General features: G+C 40.5%; 1 protein-coding gene across 1 annotated transcript; it reads left to right on the top strand.

Annotated features, from left to right (window-relative positions):
- LOC140737911 (magnesium transporter NIPA2-like) lies at positions 1-27422 on the top strand. The gene is made up of 6 exons (XM_073064707.1): positions 1-214; positions 6200-6469; positions 14668-14724; positions 16589-16679; positions 19510-19670; positions 24880-27422. The coding sequence occupies exons 1-6, from the start codon at positions 181-183 to the stop codon at positions 25515-25517; spliced, it is 1251 nt and encodes a 416-aa protein (XP_072920808.1). The 5' UTR covers positions 1-180; the 3' UTR covers positions 25518-27422.
- The last annotated feature ends 520 nt before the right edge of the window (positions 27423-27942 follow it).

Raw genomic sequence — 27942 nt, 5'->3', positions numbered from 1 at the left:
CGCATGATGAGTTTTCAGCGGAAGGGTGGGGGAGATCACCAGTTAAAGAACTGATTTTTAAGGTTGTGAGCTTGAAAAGGTTTTCGGAGAGGAACTTTCAGTGCGTTCAGCATTTTGGCCAAGAGGACTTGCAGAGTTTGTTCCGAGGAAACAACACTTCCCGTTGTTTGGGGAAAGATTATGATGGATCCAGGATACAAGCATTGTGTAGAAGGTAAAGTCTTTCGGCTCCTCTAGACTGCCATCCGTGTATTGTCTGTATTATGTTTTTATTTCAACTTCCGTTACAAAAATAATACACGGGGTATTTACGGAAATATTTCATGATTTGAACCAAAATACAGATGCCACATTTTGCAAGAGAATATGTTTCTCTAGTCAAACTGCAATGACGCGATATATAGACGCAGCGTCAGCGCCCATTCGGTGTCTATGGAACCCCAATTACCCATAGTAGTCCAACTTTGAGCTTATTCATTTTACATTGGCATAAATGTAAGGCATTCATTAAGTTTTATTACCCACTTAAAACATTGATAGAATTAGAAACTTAATAATGAGACTGCACTGCTTAAATCGTTATCTGATTCGAGCCAATCACATGTGTGTGGTTTATAACACAAGTATTCATTGAGTCCAAAATGTAACCCCCACTGGCTATAAAATGTAACTAGACCCTCCAAAATAATGCGGAAATATGTTGTAAGGTAACACTCCTTTCATCAAACCACGTTATCTTTAATTTGTGGTATTGATCGTTACAAGGAACACGAAATGCTTCGGCTGTTGTGGCGTTTCAGTCCTGTTTCTATTTTTCATAGTTTTTTTTATTTTCCTTTATTTGAATTTTAAACTTTGAATAAAAAAGTGGAAACATTTATTTCTGATGCTTTGACTGAAAATGGATAGCGTGGCGGAGGCAATGAGATAGGTGCTGGTAAATTAAGATGCAGGTAATGGTAGTGGATTGGGAAAGTTATTTGCGGAACATTTTCGACACACTTTCCAACAGTGAAGTATTTACTAGATGTCAATACTGCACCCACAAACTGAATGCTATGTTCTAGTTATACTACAAGTAAATGTTTTTATTCCTAAACGAGAGTAAATCTACAGATGTTGGAAATCAAAGTAATGCACGCAGGTGTCGCCCCAAACGTTGACTGTTTATTCTTTTCCATATATGCTGCCAGGCCTGCTGAATTCCTCTAGCATTTTGTGTGTATTACATTTGTTTTATTCCTAAACCATTTTATACCAGTTTTTATATATGTTATGGAAGAGTTGTCAAAGGCTGAATGCAGAACATGCTGCTAGCTGTGTTTTGTGAGATTCCTTTCAAGCTTTCTATTCTGACAGATAGATCTTTCAGGTGAGAATGTATTTGTATAAACCAAAGGCAAACGGGAATTGCATTCCCTTTACAAGCAAAATCTGTGTACGTTTTAAGTAGTAGTAAGACAAAATCCAGGTTCTTGGCAGAATTCTATTCACACTCGTCTTACCTCCCTCTTTATGAATTCTTGTTTAGGAATCTCAGCTGCAAATCTGATACTCTTCTAATTCATGGTATACCTATATGCATCATCTTTGACCACAAAATCTTTCTGATTTCATTTTCAGTCCAAGGTCCACTGAGACACTAAATAATGTTTTTTAGTTGTTTGTCCTTACCAATCTTAAACGTTTCATCACTTATTATGAGAGCATTCCCCTTGTTCTGGCCTTCTGACCCCACACCACTTCCCTGCTTTCCCTAATCCCTTCTCACAATATCTACTTCATCAAGGCATCTTGGAATTATCCATATAATTCTTTTAAATGCCGGAGATAACTGGACTATGCTGCCCAGTCTTTTCCCAGGAATTAATCTAATGAATCTTCACTGTAGTTCAAAGTTCACCTTTCAGCTCACTGCTTTCAAGGTTTGTTCGTCTCTGTGGTGAACTCAGGCTGCGGCCTGCAGCTGATGTTTCCTGGGTCGGCTGTGACTGGATTCGTGGCTGTGGACTCACTTTCATCAACTTCAGTTCAGTTGCTTGCTTTTATCGTTTGCATGACTTGCTTTTTTTCTGCATGTCAGGCATTTGACAGCCTTTTTAAAAATGGGTTCTACGGGGTTTCTTTGTTTTGTGACTGCCTGTAAGGAGATGAATCTCAAGGCTGTACGGAGTATAGATAATAAATGTAATTTGAACTTTGAAACTTAAACTGACATGATTATCTGTTATTCTTGTACAAGGCTACAAGGTGGTTCATTTCAGTAGGTCAAATATGATGGTAGAATATAGTATTAATGGTAAGACACTTGGCAGTGTGGAGGAGCAGAGGGATCTTGGGGTCTGAGTCCATTGGACACTCAGCTGCTGCGCAGGTTGACCGTGTGGTTAAGAAGGCATACGGTGCATTGGCCTTCATCAACTGTAGGATTGAGTTTAAGAGCCTAGAGGTAATGTTGCAGCTATATAGGACCCTGATCAGACCCCACTTGGAGTACTGTGCTCAATTCTGGTCGCCTCACTACAAGAAGGATGTGGAAGCCATAGAAATGGTGCAGAGGAGATTTACAAGGATGTTGCCTGGATTGGGGAGTATGCCTTATGAGAATAGGTTGAGTGAACTCGGCCTTTTCTCCTTGGAGTGTCAGAAAATGAGAGGTGACCTGATAGAGGTGTATAAGATGATGAGAGGCATTGATCATGTGGATAGTCAGAGGCTTTTTCCCAGGGCTGAAATGCCTAGCATGAGAGGGCATAGTTTTAAGATGCTTGGAAGTAGGTACAGAGGAGATGTCAGGGGCAAGTTTTATACACAGAGAGTGGTGAGTGCGTGGAATGGGCTGCCGGCAGTGGTGATGGAGGCAGAAACAATAGGGTCTTTTGTTATGAGTGCTGAACAGACCTGATGGAAATGGGGTGAAGAGTTAACCATTCCCCCCCCCCCTTTGAGAACTATGAACTATTGCTATTGCTATGCTGCTAATGAGAGAGAGAGATGAAGCACAGAGGCAGGAACATAGGCTACAGATAAGAGGGAGAGAGATGACTGATTTATGTATTATGGCTTCTTCCCTGATGGAAAGGTAAACAATCTTTCGCTACAAGGACGTTACTTTGCTCGTTAACATTCCTAAGGAGACAGCAGGAGTGGCCTGATTTAATGGACATGGTCATTTTGAGTTGATGGATGGCTGATACCCCGTCAGTGGGGATAAAAGACAGATGTGGGGAGACACCCCTCAGACACACCAGTGGACACTGACCGAGTGTCGTGCACCCACAGGAAGGTGGGGGCTTCAAGGACCGAATCAGGAGATCGGTCAACAAAGCTCACAGTGTGACGGCGGGGCTGGTGGGGACTTGTCTGTGTGTCCACTCGTGCCAGAGTGACGAGTCCACCACAGAAGAACGGTCTGGCTGAGAACGGAGGGTCATACCCAAGTGACCACAACAGTACGACGGGATCAGAAAGCAACAGAAGGTTTGCTGGCTGCAGCTGCTCAATCTCTTGCTCGCTCTCTCTCTCTCTCCAACAACTTACAATGCAGCAACCGCAACTACCTCAGCACACATGAACTGGACTGTATATTCTCTTATGACAATTCATTTACCCCTAGACATTGATAGAGCTTGTTTATTATTGTTGATTATTATTCCTACACTTCTATGTTTATTATTGCTAACCTGTTTTATATGTATATTTGCATTTTTGATACTATATTGTATAGTTTACTAATAAACACTTTTAGTTTTCGGTACCACCAGACTCCAACGGATTCTTCTATTTCTGCTGGTCTGTAAACCCAGTTACGGGGTATGTAACACTTTAAAGAGATTCCTGGATAGGTACATGGAGCTTAGAAAAACAAGAGGGCTATGGGTAACCCTAGGTAGTTCTAAGGTAAGGACATGTTCGGCACAACTTTGTGGGCTGAAGGGCCTGTATTGTGCTGTAGGTTTTCTATGTTTCTAATACCAGTACATCAATGTGGAATAGATTAAACATCATTTAAATATTTGTCTGTTATACTCTTATGATGATCTAATTTAGACTTGTATTGCTTGATGTTTTTGTCTAGTTCTCACAGCAGAAGGCACTAAAGATGTCCCAATAGTAATAGAAAGTCTAAGGGCAAAAAGGAGAGGACTTAAAACAAAAGTACTTGATAAACTAATGGAGCTAAAGGCTGATAAGCCCACTGAATCTAGGATTCCCAACAGTCCAGTTGAGATGACTACAAACCTGTATTAGTGTCTCTCAGCCAGCACTACCACCATTTGTGTCATTCGTTCCCTGCCTTGTCTTTAATATTCCTGTTTTTCTTCTTCCATCATGCCCATCTTTTCTGCTACTTAAGACATGCTTGATTTCCAACATTTCTGGCTCTGATGAAAAGATCTTCACATGCAACGAAACTGCTTTTTCTCTCTGTCCAGATGCTTCCTGATCTTGTGAACATTGCTAACATTTTCTGATTTTTAGTTTAGTTTTACTAGCATTTACAGGTTTTTGCTTTTCAATGCAACTTCTAGCAATACCTTGACATTGAGGAACTCCAGTGTATTTTGCATGTCGTTTGTCTGCAGTGTTCCCCTTGAGAACACTTGCATCCATTACTCAATGCCCCCTTGATAAATGTTTCTGGCCAATTGATAATTCAAGCATGCAATTTTTTAAAAAGCTGTAAAGTTTCATTTGGACTTTTGTCCGGGCTACTTCATTTTATTTCGGTGTGAGAGGTAGAAGCATCATTGCCCGTTACTGGAAAGTCTTTACTACAAGTTGCAGTGTGAAAAATCACTGCGTCTGAAGGTTTGTGTAACAATCTGGGTAGTACATCATCTTGAACTGTAAAACCTGCTCAATTGACATCTGATTTTGTGAATCAGACCTTTCTTGTTTTTTCTCATCAACCTAGTGTAATCACTGCAGGTGTGGGGTTAACTCAAAACACTGTCATCTGTGACAACACTTTCAAAATTTATCTTGATTAATTTTGATCATTTATCTTGATTAAATTTTTCAAAATTTGATACTGATCTTGTTCCTTAATAAAGGTGACTAACCAAACTGTATGGTTTATGTCCATATGAATTAATCTGCAGTTGAGTAATCTGCATTTCTACTGACCTTTCATTAAGCTACAGTGTCTCTGCCATTCATGCTGTGTTAAGTAAATCGCTGATCATCTGCAGTGATCATGAATGATCTGCCTCAGATCTCATCTCACTTGTGCCAGTTCCTCTTTGTCCATAATTCCTTCACATTATGTGAAGAATGTAAGACCCCTGGAAAGAGGTAGACAGCTTAATTGATTGGACATTGTTGGCAGATGAAGAATAATGTGGGGCTATTTCCTTTAGTAAAATAGATGAACTTTTTTGTTTAAAGAAGTGAGGTTATCTTGAAGAACATAGAATTCAGAGGGGAGTTTATAACACAGATGCCGAGTGGAAGTTATCCCTGTGGAATTGGGGTGCATCTAAGGCTGAAGTAAAGGGGAATTTATTCTCCAGAAGGTCATGAATCAGTTGATGCAGCCAATGAGTTACTGAATTCATTGATGATATTTAAGGCCAAAATAATAGATTGTTGGTCTGTAGGGGATCCAAGGGATATGGAGAACAAGCAAGAAAGTGGAATGGAAGTTGAGTCAGATCATCCATAATCTTATGAATACGAGTCCCTCTTGACAAGTGGGGGTTGGGTTGATGTATTCCTAGAAAATGGGATATATTGTGAGTTCTGTAAGATGCCTCATCTGGTTAGCATCAAAAAATAAAGTGATGGTGAAATGTGGTTTATTTATTTACTTTGAAACCATGGATTTCTTATACCCAATTGGTTATAACATGGGAGCCACCAGTTGTGGAACAGATTCAAGAGACTATGTGCCTTCTGCCATTTCTTATACTCGCTTTTCATATTGCTTTTGGTAGTTCAATTATGGAAAAAATACTTTTTCAAAATTGAATATTTTGAATAAAGTATCATTTTAAAAATAAATCTGATTTGGCTCAAATACATTATTAAATTTCCCCATCTTTATAACCTTTAATGACATTAATTAAATATCTCACTTTTGATTAAGTACAATGTAGGACGTAATTTATCTTAAAATATATTTTAGAAAATATATATTTTTAAATTGATTATAAACAGATACTATAAATAAACTAAAAATGTTTTTCCTATACAGGTTCCTTCATTTCTTTTGCTTGCCCATCTACGTCTCAGTGGGCTTTATGTCGAATCATCAATGTAACCAAAGTGAAAGACATTCATCACAATATACTGCATGAAGAATTCAACAGGACAGACCTTGAAACAGTAACTTGGCCTGAAACGCAATCCAACCTGTACATTGGACTGACACTAGCGATCGCATCCAGTCTCTTCATTGGAAGCAGCTTTATACTCAAGAAGAAGGGTCTCTTGCGATTGGCTAATAAAGGAAATACCAGAGCTGGTATATTTTCTTTTTTAAGATTTTGAAATCAACGCTGTTTAAGTTTCAAGGATGAATTAGCTTTACAGTTATTTGAATCATTGACTTTGGGCAAATTGTTCAGCCAAATTCCAAGTTACAGTAAATGCTGAGGAATAATTTGCACGAGTTTAATATGAACAGTGATTTAGGAAAATGAGGATTACATTCAATCTTTGTTTTAGTGTTATAAGTCTTGAGATAACTTGGTAATAAAGACCAGATGATTATTCCTTTAATAACTAAAAGAATAAGGAAGTGCTTGGCTAAAATCCTTACCTGTGAGAGGTGAGTATGCAATTCTTTCTTCAGCTCAAATGAAGTTCCCTGCAATCTTTATTTATCAGCCTGACTATCCATTTTGTAAAGTGTATGGTGAGCAAAGCAAAACATTTTCCATCCATCTGTATCAGCGAACCTGTTTTATAATGATTTTATTGCAATGAATTCCAGGTTTCTAGATCTCTAGTTCATCAAAATGCTGTTCCCTAAAGTAATTTCAAACTTTGATTTAATCTAATTAGAACTGGTTTATTGTTGAGGTATATACTAAAATACAGTGAGATCCTTTCTTGCATACCGTTCATACAGTTAAATTTATTATCAAACTACATACTTGTCATCACATACAAGGCTGAGATTCTTTTTCTTTAGTATCTTAGTATCTCTTAGTATTTTTCCTTTCAGTTAGTCCTGACGAAGGGTCTCGGCCTGAAACGTCGACAGTGTTTCTCCTTATAGATGCTGCCTGGCCTGCTGCGTTCCACCAGCATTTTGTGTGTGTTGTTTGAATTTCCAGCATCTGCAGATTTCCTCGTGTTGATTCTTTTTCTGCAAGCATACTTAGCAAATCTATAAAGCAGTAGCAGTAAACGGGATCAATGAACAACAAACTGTGCAAATGCAGATATAAATAGCAATAAATAATGAACATGAAATAACAAGATAAAATAGTCCTTAAATGAGTGTAGTTAATCCCTTTTGTTCAAGAGCCTGATGGTTGAGGGGTAGTAAATATTCTTGAACCTGGTAGTGTGAGTCCCGAGGTACTTATACCTTCTATCTGATGGCAGCAATGGAAAAAGGATCATGGCCTGGGTGGTGGGGATCTTTGATAATGGATTTTTTACAGCAACATTTCATGTATTTGTGAGAGTTTTACCTGTTATATACTGCACTGAATCCACCACCTTCTATAGGATTTTCGGCTCAAAGGCATTGGTGTTCCCATACCAGGCCATAATGCAGCCAGTCAGCGCATTTTCTACCTCTGTGTCATTATAAAAGGATCCTATTCTGGCTGGCTGCCGGTTACCAGTTGAGCTCCACAGAGGTCGGTGTTGTGACCGCTGCTTTTTACAATGTATGTCAATGGATTTGTGGCTAAATTTGCCGAAGATACAAAGATAGGTGGAGGAGCGGGTAGTGTTGAGGAAACAGAGAGACTTAGATAGTTTAGGGGAATGGGTAAAGAAGTGCCAAATGAAATACGATGTTGGAAAGTGTCTGGTCATGCACTTTGGTAGAAGAAATAAACTGGCAGATTATTATTTAGGTGGGGAGAGAATTCAAAATGCAGAGATGCAAAGGGACTTGGGAGTCCTTGTGCAGGATACCCTAAAGGTTAACCTCCAGGTTGAATTGGTTGTGAAGAAGGCGAATGCAATGTTGACATTCATTTCTAGAGATATAGAATATAAGAGCAGGGATGAGGCTCTATGAGGCACTCAGGAGACCACACTTGGAGTATGTGTATAGTTTTGGGCTCCTTATTTTAGAAAAGATATACTGACATTGGAGAGGGTTCAGTGAAGATTCACGAGAACGATTCCAGGAATGAAAGGGTTACCGTATGAGGAATATCTGGCAGTTCTTGGGCTGTATTCCCTGGAGTTCAGGAGAATGAGAGGGGATCTCATAGAAACATTTCGAATGTTAAAAGGCCTGAACAGATTAGATATGGCAAAGTTATTTCCCATGGTAGGGGAACCTAGGACAAGAGGGCACGACTTCAGGATTGAAGGACGTCCATTTAGAACTGAGATGTGGAGAAATTACGTTAGTCAGAGGGTGGTAAATCTATGGAATTTGTTGCGACAAGTGGCTGTGGAGGCCAAGTTGTTGGGTGAACTTAAGGTAGTGATAGATAGGTTCTTGATTAGCCAGGGCATCAAACGTTATGGGGAGAAGGCAGGGGAGTGGGGATGACTGGAAGAATTGGATCAGCTCATGATTGAATGGCGGAGCAGACTCGATGAGCCTAATGGCCTACTTCTGTTCCTTTATCGTATGGTTTTATATAGTACATTGAAGCAGAAAATGTCATTATATAGCACATTAAAGCAGAATGAGGTAAAACAGTAAGAATGCGGTATAAAGTGTAACAGTTACAGAGAAAGTGCAATGTAGGTAAGCACTAAGGTGGCAGACCATAACAAGGTAGGTTGTGAGGTCAAGAGTCCATCTTGTTGTACTAGAGAACTCTTTAATAGTCATTACTAAGCTGCCCTTGAGCTTGGTGGGATGTGCTTTCTGGCTTTTGTATCTTCTGCCTAGTGGAAGGGGAGAAGTGAGACTGTGCAAGGTGGGTGTGGTCTTTGATTATGCAGGCTGCAGCAGCAAGAGGAATAGACAGAGTCTGTGGTGGGGAAGCTGGTTTCCGTGATATGCTGAGCAGTGCCTACAACTCCTGCGGTTGTGTATGGAGCATTGATAAAAATGGGTAGGGGGTTGAGGAAGCAACCTTGCGGAGCACCAATGTTTAGAATACTTGTGGCAGACGCTGTCTAACTACTGTTTGTGGTCTATTGATCAGGAAGTTGAGGATCAGAGTGAAGCGTTTACTCCCAGGGACTGGAGTTTAGATATAACCATAGGTTTTTACTTTTAATTTCGTACGATGAAATCTTGTTCTTTAAACTTCCTCTGAATGTTAGATGCAGTCCAGAGAAGATTTACTAGACAGATACTTATGTGGAAAAGTAGGACAGGCTCTGTTTGCATTTGCTGGAGGTTAAAATAAATGAGAAGGGGGTTACTGACAGGATATTAATAGGATATTAACAGATTGGATGAGAAAACATTTTTAAATTGATCATGTAGGAATTAGAAATTACTTTTAATATTGCAATTATCAAATTGTTTTGTTTGATAATGTCTGGGATGAAATTTAGTCCTTTTACCCAAGTAATTGCAGATTTTATTTTTTGTCCCATCTTCCTTGGAGTATATCTATCTTACAGCAACCTGTACCTCTAATTTTACCTAAACATTCCCAACCCCTCTGTATTTCTACTCACTTTTGAATGTAGCCCTTGTTCATGGTATCAATGACAGAGCAAGTTTGAGGAGGTTGATGCACTGCCTGGGGCCTCATTAGAAGAAGTTAGCCACCTAGTCATCCTGGGACAGTGGAAGATCAGCACCAACATTCTCAAGATCAGTGGACTGGAAATGGGGTCTTATCTTGACCAGCCTTCATTTACGCATTCAGGGGCTGGAGGAATATTGTGGGTGAATGGTTTGAAATGGAAGCTCATATTTCATTTGCCTCTTAATTCATGCGTGCAAGTTCCTCTTTAATTCTCAAAGTGAGAGTTCACAGGAAATTCAGACACCTTTGTGACACCAGGGACATGCAGCAAGGTATACAAGCCAGAACCCATTACAATTCCACCCCATGCATCAACGGCAGCAACTTCTCGCTTCCTGACAGGTGAAATTCCTTCTATGCATGACTTGACTAAATGAATGATGTGACATCGAGGAGAGTAACCCCCCCCCCCCACCAACTGATGAACAGGCACCCTGACTGGCCACGGCTCAGGTGAGGGAGATCCAGGCCAGGGTAAACTCACTCAAAGCTGCCTGGCCAGGTGCAGAGTGATTGCATGGCTCAGCTAACAGATGTCATCCTTTGCAACAGTCCACTGTCTTTGCAGGGTTCAAGGCAGCCACCATCTTTCCAGTGCCCAGGAATGAAAGTAACTACCGTAGTCTAAACGATAACCACATAGAGCACTGACCTCAACAATTGTGAAGTGCTTGGAGTGGCTGGTAATGGACAGTATAAAATCCCATCTTCCAGCTACATTCGACCCTTTCCTGTTCATCCACCACTCGAGCTGGTCCATTGGTGATGGCATAGCCTCGGTTCTCCCTTCCATCTTGTCCCACCTAGAAAATGATGCCAGGATGTTGTCATTGACTTCAGCTTGGCACTTAACACAATCATTCCTCAGAGGCTGGTGGGTAAACTGTCCTCGTTGGGACTTAACACCCCCTCTGCAACAGGATCTTGGACTTCTTGATGGAAGGACACAGTCAGTCCGAGTTGGCAGCGACATCTCAAACTCCACGCACAGGGCTGTGTGCTCAGTCGGTACCTGTCTGTGCTACACCTGCCCATTCACAGTTCTTCCAGGTGAGTCAACACTTCACTTGGAAATCTGCTGGGGTTGCCTACTGCACCCAGTGCTCCTGGTGCTGCCACTTCTACATTGGTGAGGCTGTGTAAATAGGGAGACCAGTTTGTAGAGCACCTCCGCTCTGTCTGCAAACATTAGATTTTCCCGATGGCCAACCGTTTTAATTCTTATCCCTGTTCCCATTCTAACGTGCCACTCCACGGCTGCCTCTTCTGCCCTGATGAGGCCACTCACAGGGTGGAGGAGCAATGCCTTGTATTCCGTCTAGGTAGCCTCCAAAGTGATGGCATGAATATTGATTTCTCCTTCTGGTTATTTCCCCCACTCCTTCCCTCTTCTATTCCCCATTCTGGCCTATTACCTTTTCCCTCCCCAAGGTGCCCCTTCTTCCTATCCTCCCATAATCCAGTCTCCCCTCCTGTCAGATACCTTCTTCTCTTGGCCTTTCCCCAGTTTCTTACTTACTCCCCCCTCCCCCATCCACCTGGCTTTGGTCATCCCCCTACCTCTCCCCCCCCCCCCACCCACCTTTATATTCTGGCATCTTCCCCCTTCCCTTCCAGACATGATGAAGGGTTTTGGCCCAAGATGTCGACTGTTTTTTCTCGTTTCCATAGATGCCGCCAGACCCATTGAGTTCTGCCAGCATTTTGTGACTACTGCTCTAGATTTCCAGCATCTGCAGAATCTCCTGCGTCTGTGACCCCTGCTGACTTGCAACTGCACTGCCAGAGCCAGCTCAAACCACATCATCAAGTTCAGTGCATCAGCGACAATGATGAGCTGGCATACAGAAAGGAGGGAGAGAGGCTTATCAAATGGTGTGAGAACACCAAACTGAGTCTCAACGTGCGCAAGACAAAAGAGATGATTGTGGACTTCAGGAAGGCACAGGTCAGCCAGTCTCTATTACATATCAGTAAACTGATAAAGTACACTGCAGATGCTGTGGTCAAATCAAGATGTACTAACAAGGTGGATGAACTCAGCAGGTCGGGCAGCATCCGTTGAAATGAGCAGTCAACGTTTCGGGCCGAAACCCTTCGTCGGGACTTTGTCTATTACATATCAGTGGGTCTGTCATGCAGAGAGTGAGGAGCACAAATTTCCTTGGTGTGCATGTAACAGGCAATCGAACCGGCACCCACAACATCTCCTCATTAGTCAAGAAGGCACCGACAACATCTCCTCATTAGTCAAGAAGGCACCGCAGCATCTACACTTTCTGAGGAGATAAAGGCATGCAAGGCTTCTAGTCCTCCTCCTAACAACTTTCTACAGGAGAACCATCGAGAGTCTTGTCTGGCCACATCATTGTACAGAAGCACGAGACCTTACAGAGGATAGTAAAACCTGCTGAGAGGATCAGCAGGGTTCCCACCCCCACTTTGTAACATTTTCTGTGAGTATTGTACACAAAGCTTTGTTGAGGATCCCTACCACCTATCCCATAATCTCTTTGACCCACTACTGTCAGGAAGGAGATACAGGAGCATCTGGATGAATGAATACTTTACCACCATTGAGATTTTGTTACTAGGATAGCAAGCTGTTAACTGTTTACCTGTGATGTGCACTTCAATGCAGTTTGACTTTTATTTTATTGATTGTTTTGTGGTAATATTTTGTTTTATGTGCTGTGTGTGATATATGCATTGTGAGTGCACCGTAGTTTGGAGTAACATCGTATAATTTGGTTGTATACGAGAATGCACACAGATGACAATATACTGCAACTTGAACTTGTTTTTTGGCTATGGTCCCATTTTATTCTTACTTGGATTCAAAATATGTCCTTTTTATATATGCAACCTCAATGCAGATGGATAATACATGCCTGTGCATTTTTCAGGTGCTCAAGGTTTGAGTTTACTGTACCCTTGCATTAAGAAGAGATCACATATTTAGAAAAAAGTCCTTATCACTATTTTCTAAAACAGTGGTCCCCAACCTCCAGGCCACAGACCAATCATTGATCTGCGCTGACATTTACGTGCTGGGCAGCATCTAATTAATTAGCTTGTTTATTTCAGCTTTTTTCTTAAAGATGTGCTGGCTGTGTTCTGCCTACTGCTGCACCCCTGCATGCTTTGCGGCCCGGTATCAGTCCACGGCCTGGAGGTTGGGGATCACTGCTCTAAAACAGAAGCCCTTTTAAACCCCACTGACTCCCATATTGTAACTGGGAATGCATTCCCATGGAAGTTTTTTTTCTCAACAATATTGCTGAACTGATCTGGATGAGATATTTAACCAAAGCATTGTTTTCTTATCACAAACAAGAGAAAGTCTGCTGATGCTGGAAATCCAAGCAACACACAAAATGCTGGAAGAACTCAACGGGCCAGGCAGCATCTATGGAAAAGAGGAAATATTGACTAGCCTGCTGAGTTCCTCCAGCATTTTGTATGTGTTACACTGTCTTCTTGTACTATTAGTTCAAGTGTAAATTTAATGATCTTGTGACATTATCTGCATGCAAATGTCTCTACTGGTGCTCCACCTAATGTTTTCTATTCCATCCCACCCCAGCATCACCATAAGGCATAGGAGTAGAATTAGACCATTTGGTCCATTGAGTCTGCTCTGATTTATGGCTGATTTATTATCCCTCTCAACCCCATTCTTCTGCCATATCCTTGTAACCTTTGATGTCTCTACTAATCAAGAAACTAACAATCTCTGTTTTAAATATACCCAATGACTTGGCCTCCAGAGCCATCTGTGGCAATAAATTGCACAGATTCACCTTGGCCAATGCTGTAATTCACATCAGTTTTCCTTTCATATGACTCATCATTTATTTGCTTTGAGGAGAAAAAAATGTTCAGCTTGTTGTGAGATACAGTGACTCTCTATGGAAATACACATACTGTTTTCTAATGGCAAAAGTAAGCTTGTTAAAGTGTTGGTTTGGTCCGGTCCTGTTACTTCGCAAATATCTTCAATGTTTGTATCTAGGGCAAGGTGTGATGAAAATGATTAATTTTTTTGATTTGGGTTACTGCATTCACGGTCAGAAAAAAGTTAGTACCACAACTGCATTAAATGACCGTGCTGCCATGCCTCATTCCCATCTGACTTGGGCCCACTCATATTTTCCAGTACTGGTGAAATCCAAGGAGCCTTGCTAATGAGTCTTAAATGAGGTCTGTACTTTGGATAGCATTTTCAGTCAAGGCTCAAAGATCATGTGCATTCTGTTGAGATTAAGCATTACTGTTACTGAATAAATTGGTAAGATTCTCGATTCCAAATTTCACTCTGTCTAACTTTGGCAGTTAAGCTGGCTCTCCTATCGTCACTGAAATTGTAATTCAATTTCCTGACATATTAGTTTTAGTTTGTTGAAATTGTATTCATGTAAATTGTATGATGTTTCAAAACATTGAGACATTTTGAATTGACAATTAAATGCCTTAAATAATGCAAAGCTGTTATGAAATTTGTTCTCTGAAGCCACTAGAAATACTCCCTGAAAATGTTCATTCTTTAGTAGGATGTTTCAAAGTCTGAAATTATGATCATGTGGGGGTGTGGAGAGGAGAGAGAAGTGTTTTTATTAGCTATATCCTTTCTTGGGTGGTTGGAAAGTTAAGTAATTTTATGTCTAAGAAAATAAAGTTCTAGATAATGATTTTTATCCATTATTGCCAATGAATGGGGTGTAAAATGTTGACAGTTTTTTAACCTGCACTTGAACCATCTGGAAATACAATCCATTATATTAACTCTTCTGTGATAACCTTGCAGGTCAAGGAGGATATGCCTATTTGAAGGAATGGCTATGGTGGGGAGGACTTCTCTCTAGTAAGTTGCTTTGTGCGTATGTGCGTATTTGTTTAACTGGTGCTACTACTTAATGTCGTGTATAAATAAACTAGTCAAGCTGAGTTTGTATGTATTCAGGATTTCAGGTTGCTATAAATAGCTATCTCACTTTTGTAAAGTTAATTATGATCTCAGAATAGGTTTGTTAGGGTCCAGGCAAAAAGGATGCTTCACAAACAAATGGAAATCATCTGTCTTGGTATTAGCTCAAGCGTAAACATGGAAAATGCTCAAAACACTCTGGGGTAGATTGTTATTTGCAGTAGTTTCAATTCTGGATTTTCAACATTGTTTATTTTGCTTTGGTTTCCATTTTTCAATTGGGTATGACTTGCCTATGACACAAGGTGACTGTTAAGCCTATCAGATCAATGCTAACTCCCAACAGAACAATTCTATTCCTGCTTTTTCTCATTTCCTTGTAGCTTAGCACCACCTTCTAATGTTGGCTGATTAATGCTGATTTTATAATGACGTGTATTCAAATAATTAATTGAAAACTAAAATAAAGATCTTTTTCACTGAAGGTATAGCTAAGCCACTATCTTAGTCATAGCTAGAGTCTGGATTGTTACGTTGTTGTGGATTAGCACTGCTATGACGGGATAGCAAAGGGATCAGTTGGTGCCCCAAGTTCTTCCCTCGATGTATTTGAGTGTGCCAAAGCAACCAAAGGCTCCATGTATACATCAGTTTTAATGGGTCTGGAATCTGATTTTTAAGACCTGATTACATCAGCAGCATTATATGTTGGAAGCATTAGTACTAATGTCTAGTTCAGTTCAAAATATTTACCTGGTGGATGAGCAGGTATCTTGTTCTAGCTATTCCCTTATTTCTAATTACTGCCCAAGCTCCCTCCATTCCTTTCTCTATGCCTCTTTGGTGCTTATAGCAGCAATTTTCTTAATGGAGGAGTGTCAAGTTACATTGAAATATGCATCCTTGTGGAGTTACAGAAAAACAAATTACGTTGATTGTAGCATTTGTTACTTGGCAGTAAACTGACCACCGCTGTAATCCTGAAAGTTATTGTACTGAGGTGAGGTACATGGAATTCACCAAATCTTGGGGAGTTCTTGGGTCATAAGGTTTCTATATCTGTAATGAATATGAAAGGTGTTTCAAGATATGTGCCTCAATAGTTAAAAAATTGATTCTTTGGGAATAATATTTAAGGCAAGTATTGGATCTTCAAAGAATACTATTATTATTCAAAAGCTGCTTCAGTGATAAATTAGGTTAAAATTTAATATGAGAGCAAGACAAAAGAATGGATTTTATTTTGGCATTACCCAGTGAGTTTTAACTTGCTTGTTCTTTCTCTATTCACCCCTTTTTTTTTCTGTCTCAAAAAATTAACCTTGAATCTGCTTCCACCACTTTAGCATGCAGGCATTCTTGATCATCATTTTAATGCCCAAGGGAACTGTTGTCTTCTGGCTTTTTAGAACTACATTTCAAACTGTGGTGTCTGGTTCCTGAGCTTCTGCTATTAGAAACTGCATCTCCTCATTTAATCTTATCAAAATTCATCAGGATTTTGAACATTCATAGCAGTGAGAATGTTAAAAAGTCTTCTTTGCATTGGTCTTTTCTTCATGTTGTTTAACACTGGCCAAATAATTATGTGCAGCATATAGTACACTATTTTCTAGTATTAAAGTAACTTTAGGGAATCGTGTATCTTACCAATGTTATTGTCTGTATTTTATGAACATTCTATAAAGCGGAGAGTAATTCAGACATGATAGAAAAATATATTCTGAAACTCTTTGAAAACTGTGACAGATGATTCCTTGCACCCTTTTTTTAAGCTCACTCTTACTATTTTAATTTATAGTGGGTGCTGGAGAAGCTGCAAACTTTGCTGCCTATATGTTTGCACCTGCCACCGTGGTTACACCATTAGGTGCACTAAGTGTGCTGATAAGGTATGATATATTAATCCAGAGATTAAAATGGACGGTCACTTCTTAAAATAAACCATTACTCTATAGGTGTATATTTGGCCAGAATTGGATTTGTTTATTTTCAAAAGCATGCCAGCACTTGAGAGTTGGAGGACTTGGAGGAAAGAGGCTGTTTTGGTAAGGTGCCAGTGGTGAATAAATGGCTGAGCAACCATGCCCTGGCACAAAGTAGCACCTTCAGAAGCAGGCTTATAGTTTTAAAAAGCTGCAAGTTAAACAAAATAATCAACATATTCTGATCATTAAAGATGATTTGATGCAGAACACAGTTAATTTCTACGGTGAGTTTTCAAGAGAAAATGGACCCACTCTGATCATTGCCTTAGCTCTGCCAGCATCTGATGTGTAGTTATGTTTTGGGTAGTGAAATAAGCTGCCAGTGTCAAGATGCTCATGGAAAAGGAAGATTAAGAAAAGGAGTAAGTCATTCAATTCCTTAAATTATTTCCATTCCATTAAATCATGACTGATCTGTTTCTTGCCCTGCTCAACGTATTTTTTCCCCAGTATGCTTAATCCCTTGCCAATAAAGAACTTAAATAATGTAATATCTTACAAGTCCTAATCAGTAGAAAACTACATCCTGTAAATTGACTGGGGATTCATAGAAAATCCATTAGGTGCTGCTTCAGAAATTGTTGGGTTTCTTCGGAGATGCAAAGCTCTTCCTCCATGACAGCTTTCCATAAGCACCCATCAATTGGTTGCCTCTCCCTTCACGAAGGAGCTGAAATAAATCCCATATCATCCACCCTGCCAAGTGGAGCTCCAGACATAACTACCACCATTTCCCTCTTGGGCCAGAAGTGGTTGGAAGGGCAGAGTTACCAAGGTAGTGATAATAGACCACCCCTCCACTGGTTCCTCACAAAGCTGCTGAGAACGAACAATTTCATTGCCTTTATATCAGCTGGAGACCATGCACTCCCAGAAGATTTTTGGGCAGCTCAACTCTTGAGTGGCAGGGATGTGCAAACTGAGTGAGACCTAGGGAAGCAACAATGTCTCTAGGTCATTCTGTAACTTGAATGTGTGGTGTTACCTCCAAAGCAGCCACTGATCTAGAAAATTTCAGTTATTTGCAAGGCAGAGGCAGATAAATTTGAAAGACTTTCTTAAAACATGTGTACAAAATCTGTTTCCCTGTTCATCTTAAAAGCAGATGCAAGTTGTGTAATGTTTTCTAACATTTTATAATGTCTTAATTCATGGAATGCTATTCTACAGCATTGTACATAATTTGTTGTTTTTTAATGTGATTTGATTTCAGATTTGCTTTAAAGTTTTCAATAGCTGCTGATATTAATAATCTATTCAATATTTTATAGAAGTTATCAACACTTTTTTATCTAGATCATTTTGTGTGCACTCTTAGTTGATCTATGGGTTTAAAATATCTAAAAATAGATAGCTAAATCTATCCATCTTTAAACATTTTAAGCCCATACATCAAGTAAAGGGCATTGAGGCACAAGTGATCATACAAGCAAAAACAAAGTCAACTGCTGAAAGGAGAGAAAAACACATCTCGGCCAACAAGTGTGGTTTTCCGGGTGAGAACATGTGTTTTCTTTCTGCTTCGCATTGCCACTTAGTTGGCCCTGTTTTTGTTTGTAGGATTAATTTTGCTGTAATGCCATGTAGAGATTTAAACCCATAGATCTAAATAGCAAAATGCACAGAAACATTTTTTTATTTTGCCTGTTTTGGGCAAAACATAGGTCTGACAACTCTCATAAAATTAGGAACAGATTAATTTTATCAATAGGAGCAACTATTATAAACTTCGAAACAAATCTGAAATCAAGCCTCATTAAAATGTATCAAAATAATATTTTGGGGATTAATACTGGAGAATGGTATACAGTAGAAAATTATAAAATATTAAACCATATGCGAAGCATTTAAAATGTGTAGTAGTAGGCTACAATGAGGACATTTTAATTCCCACTTTCCTTAATGATGAAGAGTATTTGGATGTCAGGATTGCCTGTTAAACTGCAGAATGCATTTTTTGACAGTGTTGTGCCTTTTACCATTGGTGTCATCAGCAGACATGAGGACAGTCACAGGAACTCGTATCTGAAACCAACGTGGTGCAAGATTTCCTGAAAGAACTGACAGTTCAACAATGTTGTTGAGGCTTTACCAAGGGGCACAAACGTGGTTCAGATTACAACTGTCACTGTCAAAGTAGAAGTCAGTGGAAAAGCAGTGTGGTGTTCTAGACGCAGGTTGTTCTTTCGGAGAGGACAAGAGGAAAGCGATTGAGTTTCTTAACAGAATGTGTATAAGTAGGCGCATTATCTCTCCTATGTCTAGTTAAGATTCATGACCGAAACTATCAGACACTTCCTTTGTCAGTGTAGTGCTGGTATCTCATAACCTTGCATGTTGTCCTCTAAAGAATCTGTGGTTTGGATTGTCATTATCAGCTCGGGGTGCAACATATTGAAGAAGAAAGAACTTCTAAGGAGGGTAAATCATCGATTTATTATCGATGGGGAAAATCTGAAGCTTAAAAAAACTTCCCAAACCGAAGCTTTGGTGGGAAACTAGCGAGAATTTTGTATGAAGTGCATGGGAATGTTATACTCAAACAGCTGAATCACATTAGTGGATCACATTTAAGAATCAATACCCTTAGGAGCTGTATGTTAAGGTCAAAATGGAAAACCTCAGTTACTTTGGCACATATTGATTTAAAAACACATACATTATAGGAAACATATCTTCCTATGTTTGCATACTTGTCACTGCAGCATTCTGCTATGTTTTCTTTCCCAAACAGTGCTGTGCTTTCATCTTACGTCTTACACGAGGGATTGAATATTCACGGCAAGTTAGGATGCCTCCTCTGCATTGTAGGATCAACTGTAATAGTGATCCACGCTCCAATAGAGGAAGGAATCCACTCCTTGGATGAAATGCAAGGAAAGCTAAAAGACACAGGTATATTCAGGTTCATTTTATCAAAATATTTTTGCAGACTAACTTTTTTGGAAAATCCAGAATATTGAATGATTTCTAGGCATTTCAAGCTTTTTCTCTTCATTGTGAGTGGATGCTGCAAAGATCTGGTTCAGTCTAATAGGTTATTTTGCTGTGATTTTATTTAATTTTACACCCGATTATAATAGAAGCAAGTGAACTTTTGGTTATAAAAGAGCTTTTCAATTAGCAATAAATAAAACTGATAAATGTGGGAAATACTTAGCATGTCAGGTCAAACCTGTGGACAGATCAATGAAATTTATGTTTCAAGTCAGTGACAATTCATCAGAATGAGAAAACATTAGAATTCAAATGTATTTTAAGTTAGAGAAAGAGTAGTGGTGAATAGAACAAAGGAATAGCTCGGATTGGATGAATTAAAAAAAAGTGAATAACACAAGAAACACACACAAAATTCTGAAGGAACTCAGCAGGCCAGGCAGGATCTATGGAAAAGAATAAATAGTGAATGTTTTCGACCGAGACACCTTAAAAGACTAGAATTGGTGATGGCACTGGCTGAGAGAGACAGAACTAGAATCAGGTATCAGATTTATTGTCACCTATATATGTTGTGAAATTAGTTCTATGGCAGTAGTATAGTGCAAGATGTAAAAATTGCTATCATTTAAAAAATAAATAGTGCAAATGCAAACGATGAATAAAAAGGTGATGTCCATGGATAATTCAGAATCTGATGGCAGGCAGGAAGAAGCTGTTCTTAAAATATTTGAAGTGTGTCTTCAGGCTCCTGTACCACCTCCTTGATGGCAGTAATGAGAATGACCCAGACGGTGAGGGTCGTTGACGGTAGTAATGAGAAATGAGAATGACCCAGACGGTGAGGCTCGTTGACGGTAGTAATGGGAAATGAGAATGACCCAGACGGTGAGGGTCATCGACGGTAGTAATGAGAAATGAGAATGACCCAGACGGTGAGGGTCGTTGACGGTAGTAATGGGAAATGAGAATGACCCAGACGGTGAGGGTCGTTGACGGTAGTAATGGGAAATGAGAATGACCCAGACGGTGAGGCTCATTGACGGTAGTAATGGGAAATGAGAATGACCCAGACGGTGAGAGTCGTCGACGGTAGTAATGAGAAATGAGAATGACCCAGACGGTGAGGGTCGTCGATGGCAGTAATGGGAAATGAGAATGACCCAGACGGTGAGGGTCGTCGACGGTAGTAATGAGAAATGAGAATGACCCAGACGGTGAGGATTGTCAATGGTAGTAATGAGAAATGAGAATGACCCAGACGGTGAGGATTGTCAATGGTAGTAATGAGAAATGAGAATGACCCAGACGGTGAGGATTGTCAATGGTAGTAATGAGAAATGAGAATGACCCAGACGGTGAGGGTCGTTGACGGTAGTAATGGGAAATGAGAATGACCCAGACGGTGAGACTCGTTGACGGTAGTAATGGGAAATGAGAATGACCCAGACGGTGAGGGTCATCGACGGTAGTAATGGGAAATGAGAATGACCCAGACGGTGAGGCTCGTTGACGGTAGTAATGGGAAATGAGAATGACCCAGACGGTGAGGGTTGTCGACGGCAGTAATGAGAAATGAGAATGACCCAGACGGTGAGGGTCGTCGACGGTAGAAATGAGAATGACCCAGACGGTGAGGCTCATTAACGGTAGTAATGGGAAATGAGAATGACCCAGACGGTGAGGGTCGTCGACGGTAGTAATGAGAAATGAGAATGACCCAGACGGTGAGGCTCGTCGACGGCAGTAATGAGAAATGAGAATGACCCAGACGGTGATGCTCGTCGACGGTAGTAATGAGAAATGAGAATGACCCAGACGGTGAGGGTCGTCGATGGCAGTAATGGAAATGAGAATGACCCAGAAGGTGAGGATTGTCAACGGTAGTAATGAGAAATGAGAATGACCCAGACGGTGAGGCTCGTCGACGGTAGTAATGAGAAATGAGAATGACCCAGACGGTGAGGATCATCGACTGTAGTAATGAGAAATGAGAATGACCCAGACGGTGAGGGTCGTCGACGGTAGTAATGAGAAATGAGAATGACCCAGACGGTGAGGATCATCGACTGTAGTAATGAGAAATGAGAATGACCCAGACGGTGAGGCTCGTCGACGGTAGTAATGAGAAATGAGAATGACCCAGACGGTGAGGGTCGTCGACGGTAGTAATGAGAAATGAGAATGACCCAGACGGTGAGGGTCGTCGACGGTAGTAATGAGAAATGAGAATGACCCAGACGGTGAGGCTGGTCGACGGTAGTAATGGAAATGAAAATGACCCAGACGGTGAGGCTCGTCGACTGTAGTAATGAGAAATGAGAATGACCCAGACGGTGAGGCTCGTCGACGGTAGTAATGAGAAATGAGAATGACCCAGACGGTGAGGCTCGTCGACGGTAGTAATGGAAATGAGAATGACCCAGACGGTGAGGCTCGTCGACTGTAGTAATGAGAAATGAGAATGACCCAGACGGTGAGGGTCATCGACGGTAGTAATGAGAGATGAGAATGACCCAGACGGTGAGGCTCGTCGACGGCAGTAATGGAAATGAGAATGACCCAGACGGTGAGGCTCGTCGACGGTAGTAATGGAAATGAGAATGACCCAGACGGTGAGGCTCGTCGACTGTAGTAATGAGAAATGAGAATGACCCAGACGGTGAGGGTCATCGACGGTAGTAATGAGAGATGAGAATGACCCAGACGGTGAGGCTCGTCGACGGCAGTAATGGAAATGAGAATGACCCAGACGGTGAGGCTCGTCGACGGTAGTAATGGAAATGAGAATGACCCAGACGGTGAGGCTCGTCGACTGTAGTAATGAGAAATGAGAATGACCCAGACGGTGAGGGTCATCGACGGTAGTAATGAGAGATGAGAATGACCCAGACGGTGAGGCTCGTCGACGGTAGTAATGGAAATGAGAATGACCCAGACGGTGAGGGTCGTCGACGGTAGTAATGGAAATGAGAATGACCCAGACGGTGAGGCTCGTCGACGGTAGTAATGGAAATGAGAATGACCCAGACGGTGAGGCTCGTCGACGGTAGTAATGGAAATGAGAATGACCCAGACGGTGAGGCTCGTCGACGGTAGTAATGGAAATGAGAATGACCCAGACGGTGAGGCTCGTCGACGGTAGTAATGAGAGATGAGAATGACCCAGACGGTGAGGGTCGTCGACGGTAGTAATGGAAATGAGAATGACCCAGACGGTGAGGGTCGTTGATGGCAGTAATGAGAAATGAGAATGACCCAGACGGTGAGGGTCGTTGACAGTAGTAATGGAAATGAGAATGACCCAGACAGTGAGGGTCGTCGACGGTAGTAATGGAAATGAGAATGACCCAGACGGTGAGGGTTGTTAATGATGGTTGCTGCTTTACTTGGGCCATTGGCTTTTGCAGATATCCTCCATTGTGCAGAGGATTGTGCCCTTGATGAAAATGGCCCTTGCAATCCTGTGTATTAGAGCTCCATACCTGGTGGCGATACAAATAACATTCTCCAGCACACATTGGTAGAAATTGGTGTGATCTTTGTTGACATGCCAAATCTCCTTAAACTCTTAATGAAGTAAAGCCTTCTTTGTGACTGCTGCAAGACGATGGGCCCAGGAACCTGAAGCTGCTCACCTTTTCCACTGCAAACCTCTCAATGAGGATAGCTGTGTTTTCCTAATTTCTCCTTTATGAAGTCAACAGTCAGTTCCTTGGTCTTGCTGATGTGGAGTGCAAGATCCTTGTTGTGGCACCACTCGGCCAGCTGATGTCTCTCACTCCTATCTGTCCCCATGTGGACACCTAAGAGTCTGCCAACAACAGTGTTTCATAAGTGTAGAGAGAGAGAGAGGAGCAGTCAGCTAAGCACACATCCTTGAAGTGCACCTGTGTTAACGTTACTGCCATTGGAAATTTGAAGTGGATTACTGAAAATAGGCAGCAGCTCAGTAGCCTCTATGGGATCTGAAGCTTGCAAGATAACCTTTCATTTCAGGCTTTTCAGTTCTAAGGCAAAGATTGTGGGTCTGAAAGTAATAAATCGGAGGCCTGAGAGTTGTAACATGCTTAATTGGAAGGTGAGATGTTCATGTTTGTTTTGGTCATTGTTAGAACAATGTAAAAGGCTAAATACAGTGAAGTTACTGTGAAAGTGAGGTGGAGCAAAGCAGTCCAAGCGTTTCGGGCCGAGATGCTTCAACAGGACTGATGAAGGGTCTCATCTCGAAACATCAGCTCTTTATTCCTCTCCACAGATACTGCCTGATCTACTGATTTCACCCCCGCCCCCAGGCATTTTGTGTGTGTTACTCTGGATTTCCAGCATTCACAGAATCCCTTGTGTTTATGGAGTACGGTGATCAGCAGGTGGAAACTCAGGGTTACAGTTGCAGAATGAATGGAGGTGTCCTACAAGGCAGTAGCCCAATCTGCATTTGTTTTCTTCACTGAAGAAGGGATCACATAGTTAGCACCAAATGCAATACACTAAATTGGAAGAAGCACAAACCAATTAATTCTCCTGAATGAAATGCTTGGATCTGTTGATGGGTGGGAAGGAAAGAGTGAAAGAAGATCTCCTGGAGTTGTTTGGAAAGGTAACACAGAAAGGGCAGTATGTGTCAGTGGAGATGAAAGAGTGAGCCAGGCATTGTGGAGGGACAGTTCCCTTCAGAATGTCAGAAGTGTTGGCAAGAGTTTATCTGTCTATTGGTGGAATTACAGTGGAAGTCAAGATCAAGCTGTAATGTCGAGAATCTTACTAGTGGTAATAGTGTGTGTTTTAGTCATAAGTTCTCATTCTCAAATTGAGAGCCAATTCAAACTGAGATTTAATCTCAGCTGTTATTTTGCAGTTTTTACAAGTTTCCTGCAAAATAAAGCTACTCTATGTTGGCCTTTTACAAAGAGATGGTAGTGGCAGCAGTGCGCTTAAGATAAAATATAAAACACACAATCTTATGGGACTCCTGCTACTGCATACCTGAAAATGGATATTGGCCAGTATGGGATACATTACTGAAAATAAAATACTTTGAGTTAAATATGTGGGTAACCACAGGCACTCAGGCCAAGGCACACAGAAACCTCCCGACTGAGACAAATCAGTGCAAATTTATTTGTTCATTAAATTTTTACCATTTGTACTTTGCTTTTTCTTTCAGGTTTCATCGTATTTGCCATCGTGATAATCCTAGTGTCTGTGGTGCTGATTTTCTTTATTGCCCCCAAAGTGGGACCAACAAATATTCTTGTCTATATCTTCATTTGCTCACTGATCGGTGCATTTTCAGTATCTTCAGTGAAGGGACTGGGCATTGTTATAAAGGAGCTGTTTGAAAACAAGACGGTAATCAGCAAACCATTAAGCTGGGCTCTGCTTCTGACTTTGATCATTTCCATCAGCGTTCAAATCAACTACTTAAATAAAGCTCTTGATACCTTCAACACCTCTATCGTGACCCCAATTTATTATGTACTCTTCACTACCATTGTCATAATGTGCTCTGTTATCCTTTTCAAAGAATGGAACAATGTGGATATCAAGGATGTCATTGGAATTATCAGTGGATTCTGTACTATTATTTTGGGCATCTTTTTACTTCATGCTTTTAAAGATATTCATTTCACTTGGGAACAGTTAGCATCTCTCACCAAGAAAACTGCAAAAGTGGAAGCAAATGCACTTGAACATGCTGCCTATCAAAAATTACTGGAGAATATGGAAAGCCCAACTGTCAGCTATGAAGATGAAGTAAATATATTTAATAGAAGTAATGTCCATTTACAAGAATACAAGTAAAATGGAGCATTAGAAGGAATTATCTTCCTTATTTTAAGATCTGTGCAATCAGTGAATTGCAAGATCTTAGGACTGCTGTACATATGAACATGATTTGCATTGTGTTTACATAATTTATACTTTTTCCTAGATTTACGTTTGCACTTGTTGGTTCAGACAGTGTTATGCAAATAAGAAAAAAGGTGTTAAATGATCACCACTTAGCAATTCCCATTTAGTCAGTGATATTATGTATGCTATATGATTACCTCTGTACGGTTTGCTCCACTTCAGTTCATTCCACTGAGGATTGAATTTCAGCCTGTAAACATCGCTGAAGCTATTAACTAGCACATATATTGCCACAGCTAATTTTAACAGACAAGCTTTAACGTGTACGAAGTACACTGCAATTTAAATGAGAATTATTTGTTTTACAGAAGTGGATTTTAGCAACCGATTCATTTTACAAATAATGTGATTTCTGGCAATTGATGCTGTGCACAATTGAAATGGCTCACTTCATAGCAACAGAGAAAAAATAAGATCTGGAATATAATTCTTAAATATTTTAAATATTCAAAAATGTGTAATTTGATGAGGTTTGAAAACAATAGAAATTTGCAGTTAGTCCTGGCTGAATATTTACTATTGGGAGTAAAAGTACTTGAGTATCACTGCACAAATTTGCTTTATTTTTACAAATAAAGGTTGACCTATAATTGAGAGACAACTAGCTGATTTATAGTTTTCCTAATTTTTGATCAGTTCTATTAAAATATTTTTCAATTTTAAATGTTAGTTGATTTCAACATTCTGTTGACTTTATCAGTTGGTGGAAACAACCTTTCACTCATATTTTATAGATGAGCAATGGGATAAACATTTGCTGTGTTATAAACAAAGTTGTCTGAAGAAAATAATGGTTATAAATGTAGTTTTATTTGGAAGTGCATCTAAGTACAATCTTGGTACAATGCAAGAATGTAGAACACTTTCAGAATGTAAACAAGTCTTTAATTATACCAGTGCTTAAGAAGAGTAGTGTGAGCTGCCTTAATGACTATTGCCCAGTAACACACATTTACAGTGATGAAATGCTTTGAGAGGTTGGTCATGGCTAGAATGAACATTGGCTAAGTCCTCAGCAAGGACCTAGATCCACTGCAACTTGCCTATCACCACAATAGGTCAACAGCAGACGCAATCTCAGTGGCTCTCCACATGGCCTTGGATCACCTGAACAAAACAAACACCTGTCAGGATGTTGTTCATCGACCATAACGTGATCATTCCCACAGCCCTGATCGAAAAGCTGCAGAACCTAGGCATCTGTACCTCCCTCTCCCAATGGATCTGTGACTTCCTAACCGAAAGACCACAGTCTGTGCAGATTGATAATCTTTCCTCATTGCTGACTATCAACACTGGTGCACCTCAGGGGAGTGTACTGAACCCATTGCTCTACTCTCTCTATACCCATGACTATGTGGCTAGGCATAACTCAAATACCATCTATAAATTTGCTGATAATACAACCATAGTTGGTAAAATCTCAGGTGGTGATTAGAGGGCGTATAGGAATGAGATATACCAGGTAGTTGAGGAGCATCACAGCAACAAACTTGCATTCAATGTCAGTAAAACAAAAGAGCTGATTGTGGACTTCATGAAGGGCAAGTCAAGGGACCAGAAGCTAATCCTCAGAGGGATCAGAAGTGGAGAGAGGGAGCAATTTCAAGTTACTGGGTGTCAAGATCTGGGGATCTAACCTGGTCCCAACATAATGATGCAGCTACAAAGAAGGCAAGCCAGCAGCTAGATTTTGTTAGGAGTTTGAAGAGATTGTGTTTGTCAATTAAAACATTCAAAAAATTTCTATAGATGTACCGTGGAGAGCATTCTGACAGGCTACATCACTGTCTGGTATGGGAATGGGTGGGGGTGGGGGGGGTGTGGCTACTGCACAGGACTGAAAGAAGCCACAGAAAGTTGTGAAGTTAATCAACTCCATCTTGGGTACTAGCCTCCATAGTATCCAAGACATCTTCAAGGAGCAGTGTCTCAGAAAGGCGACGTATATTATTAAGGACCTCCAGCAGCCCCGTTCGTCAGGAAGGAGATAGTGAAGCCTGAAGGCATACGCTTAGCGATTCAGGAACGGCTTCATCCCCTCTCCCATACAAATCCTAAATGAGCATTGAACCCCTGAATACACCCTAACTTTTTTAAAGTATGTATTCTGTTTTTGTACCATTTTAATGTATTATGTATATATGAATTGTACTTTAATTGATTTACTATTTTTTCTGTATTATCATGTATTGCATTGTACTGCTACTGCTAAATTATTAAATTTCACGACACATGCTGGTGATAATAAATCTGATTCTGGATGTTCTAAGCCAGGTTGTCACCTGGTTGCTGATATTTTAACATCAAATTT

Source organism: Hemitrygon akajei, chromosome 13, assembly GCF_048418815.1.
Source record: "Hemitrygon akajei chromosome 13, sHemAka1.3, whole genome shotgun sequence".
In the NCBI taxonomy this organism is placed as follows: Eukaryota; Metazoa; Chordata; class Chondrichthyes; order Myliobatiformes; family Dasyatidae; genus Hemitrygon; species Hemitrygon akajei.
This window is presented reverse-complemented; position numbering and strand designations above follow the sequence as displayed.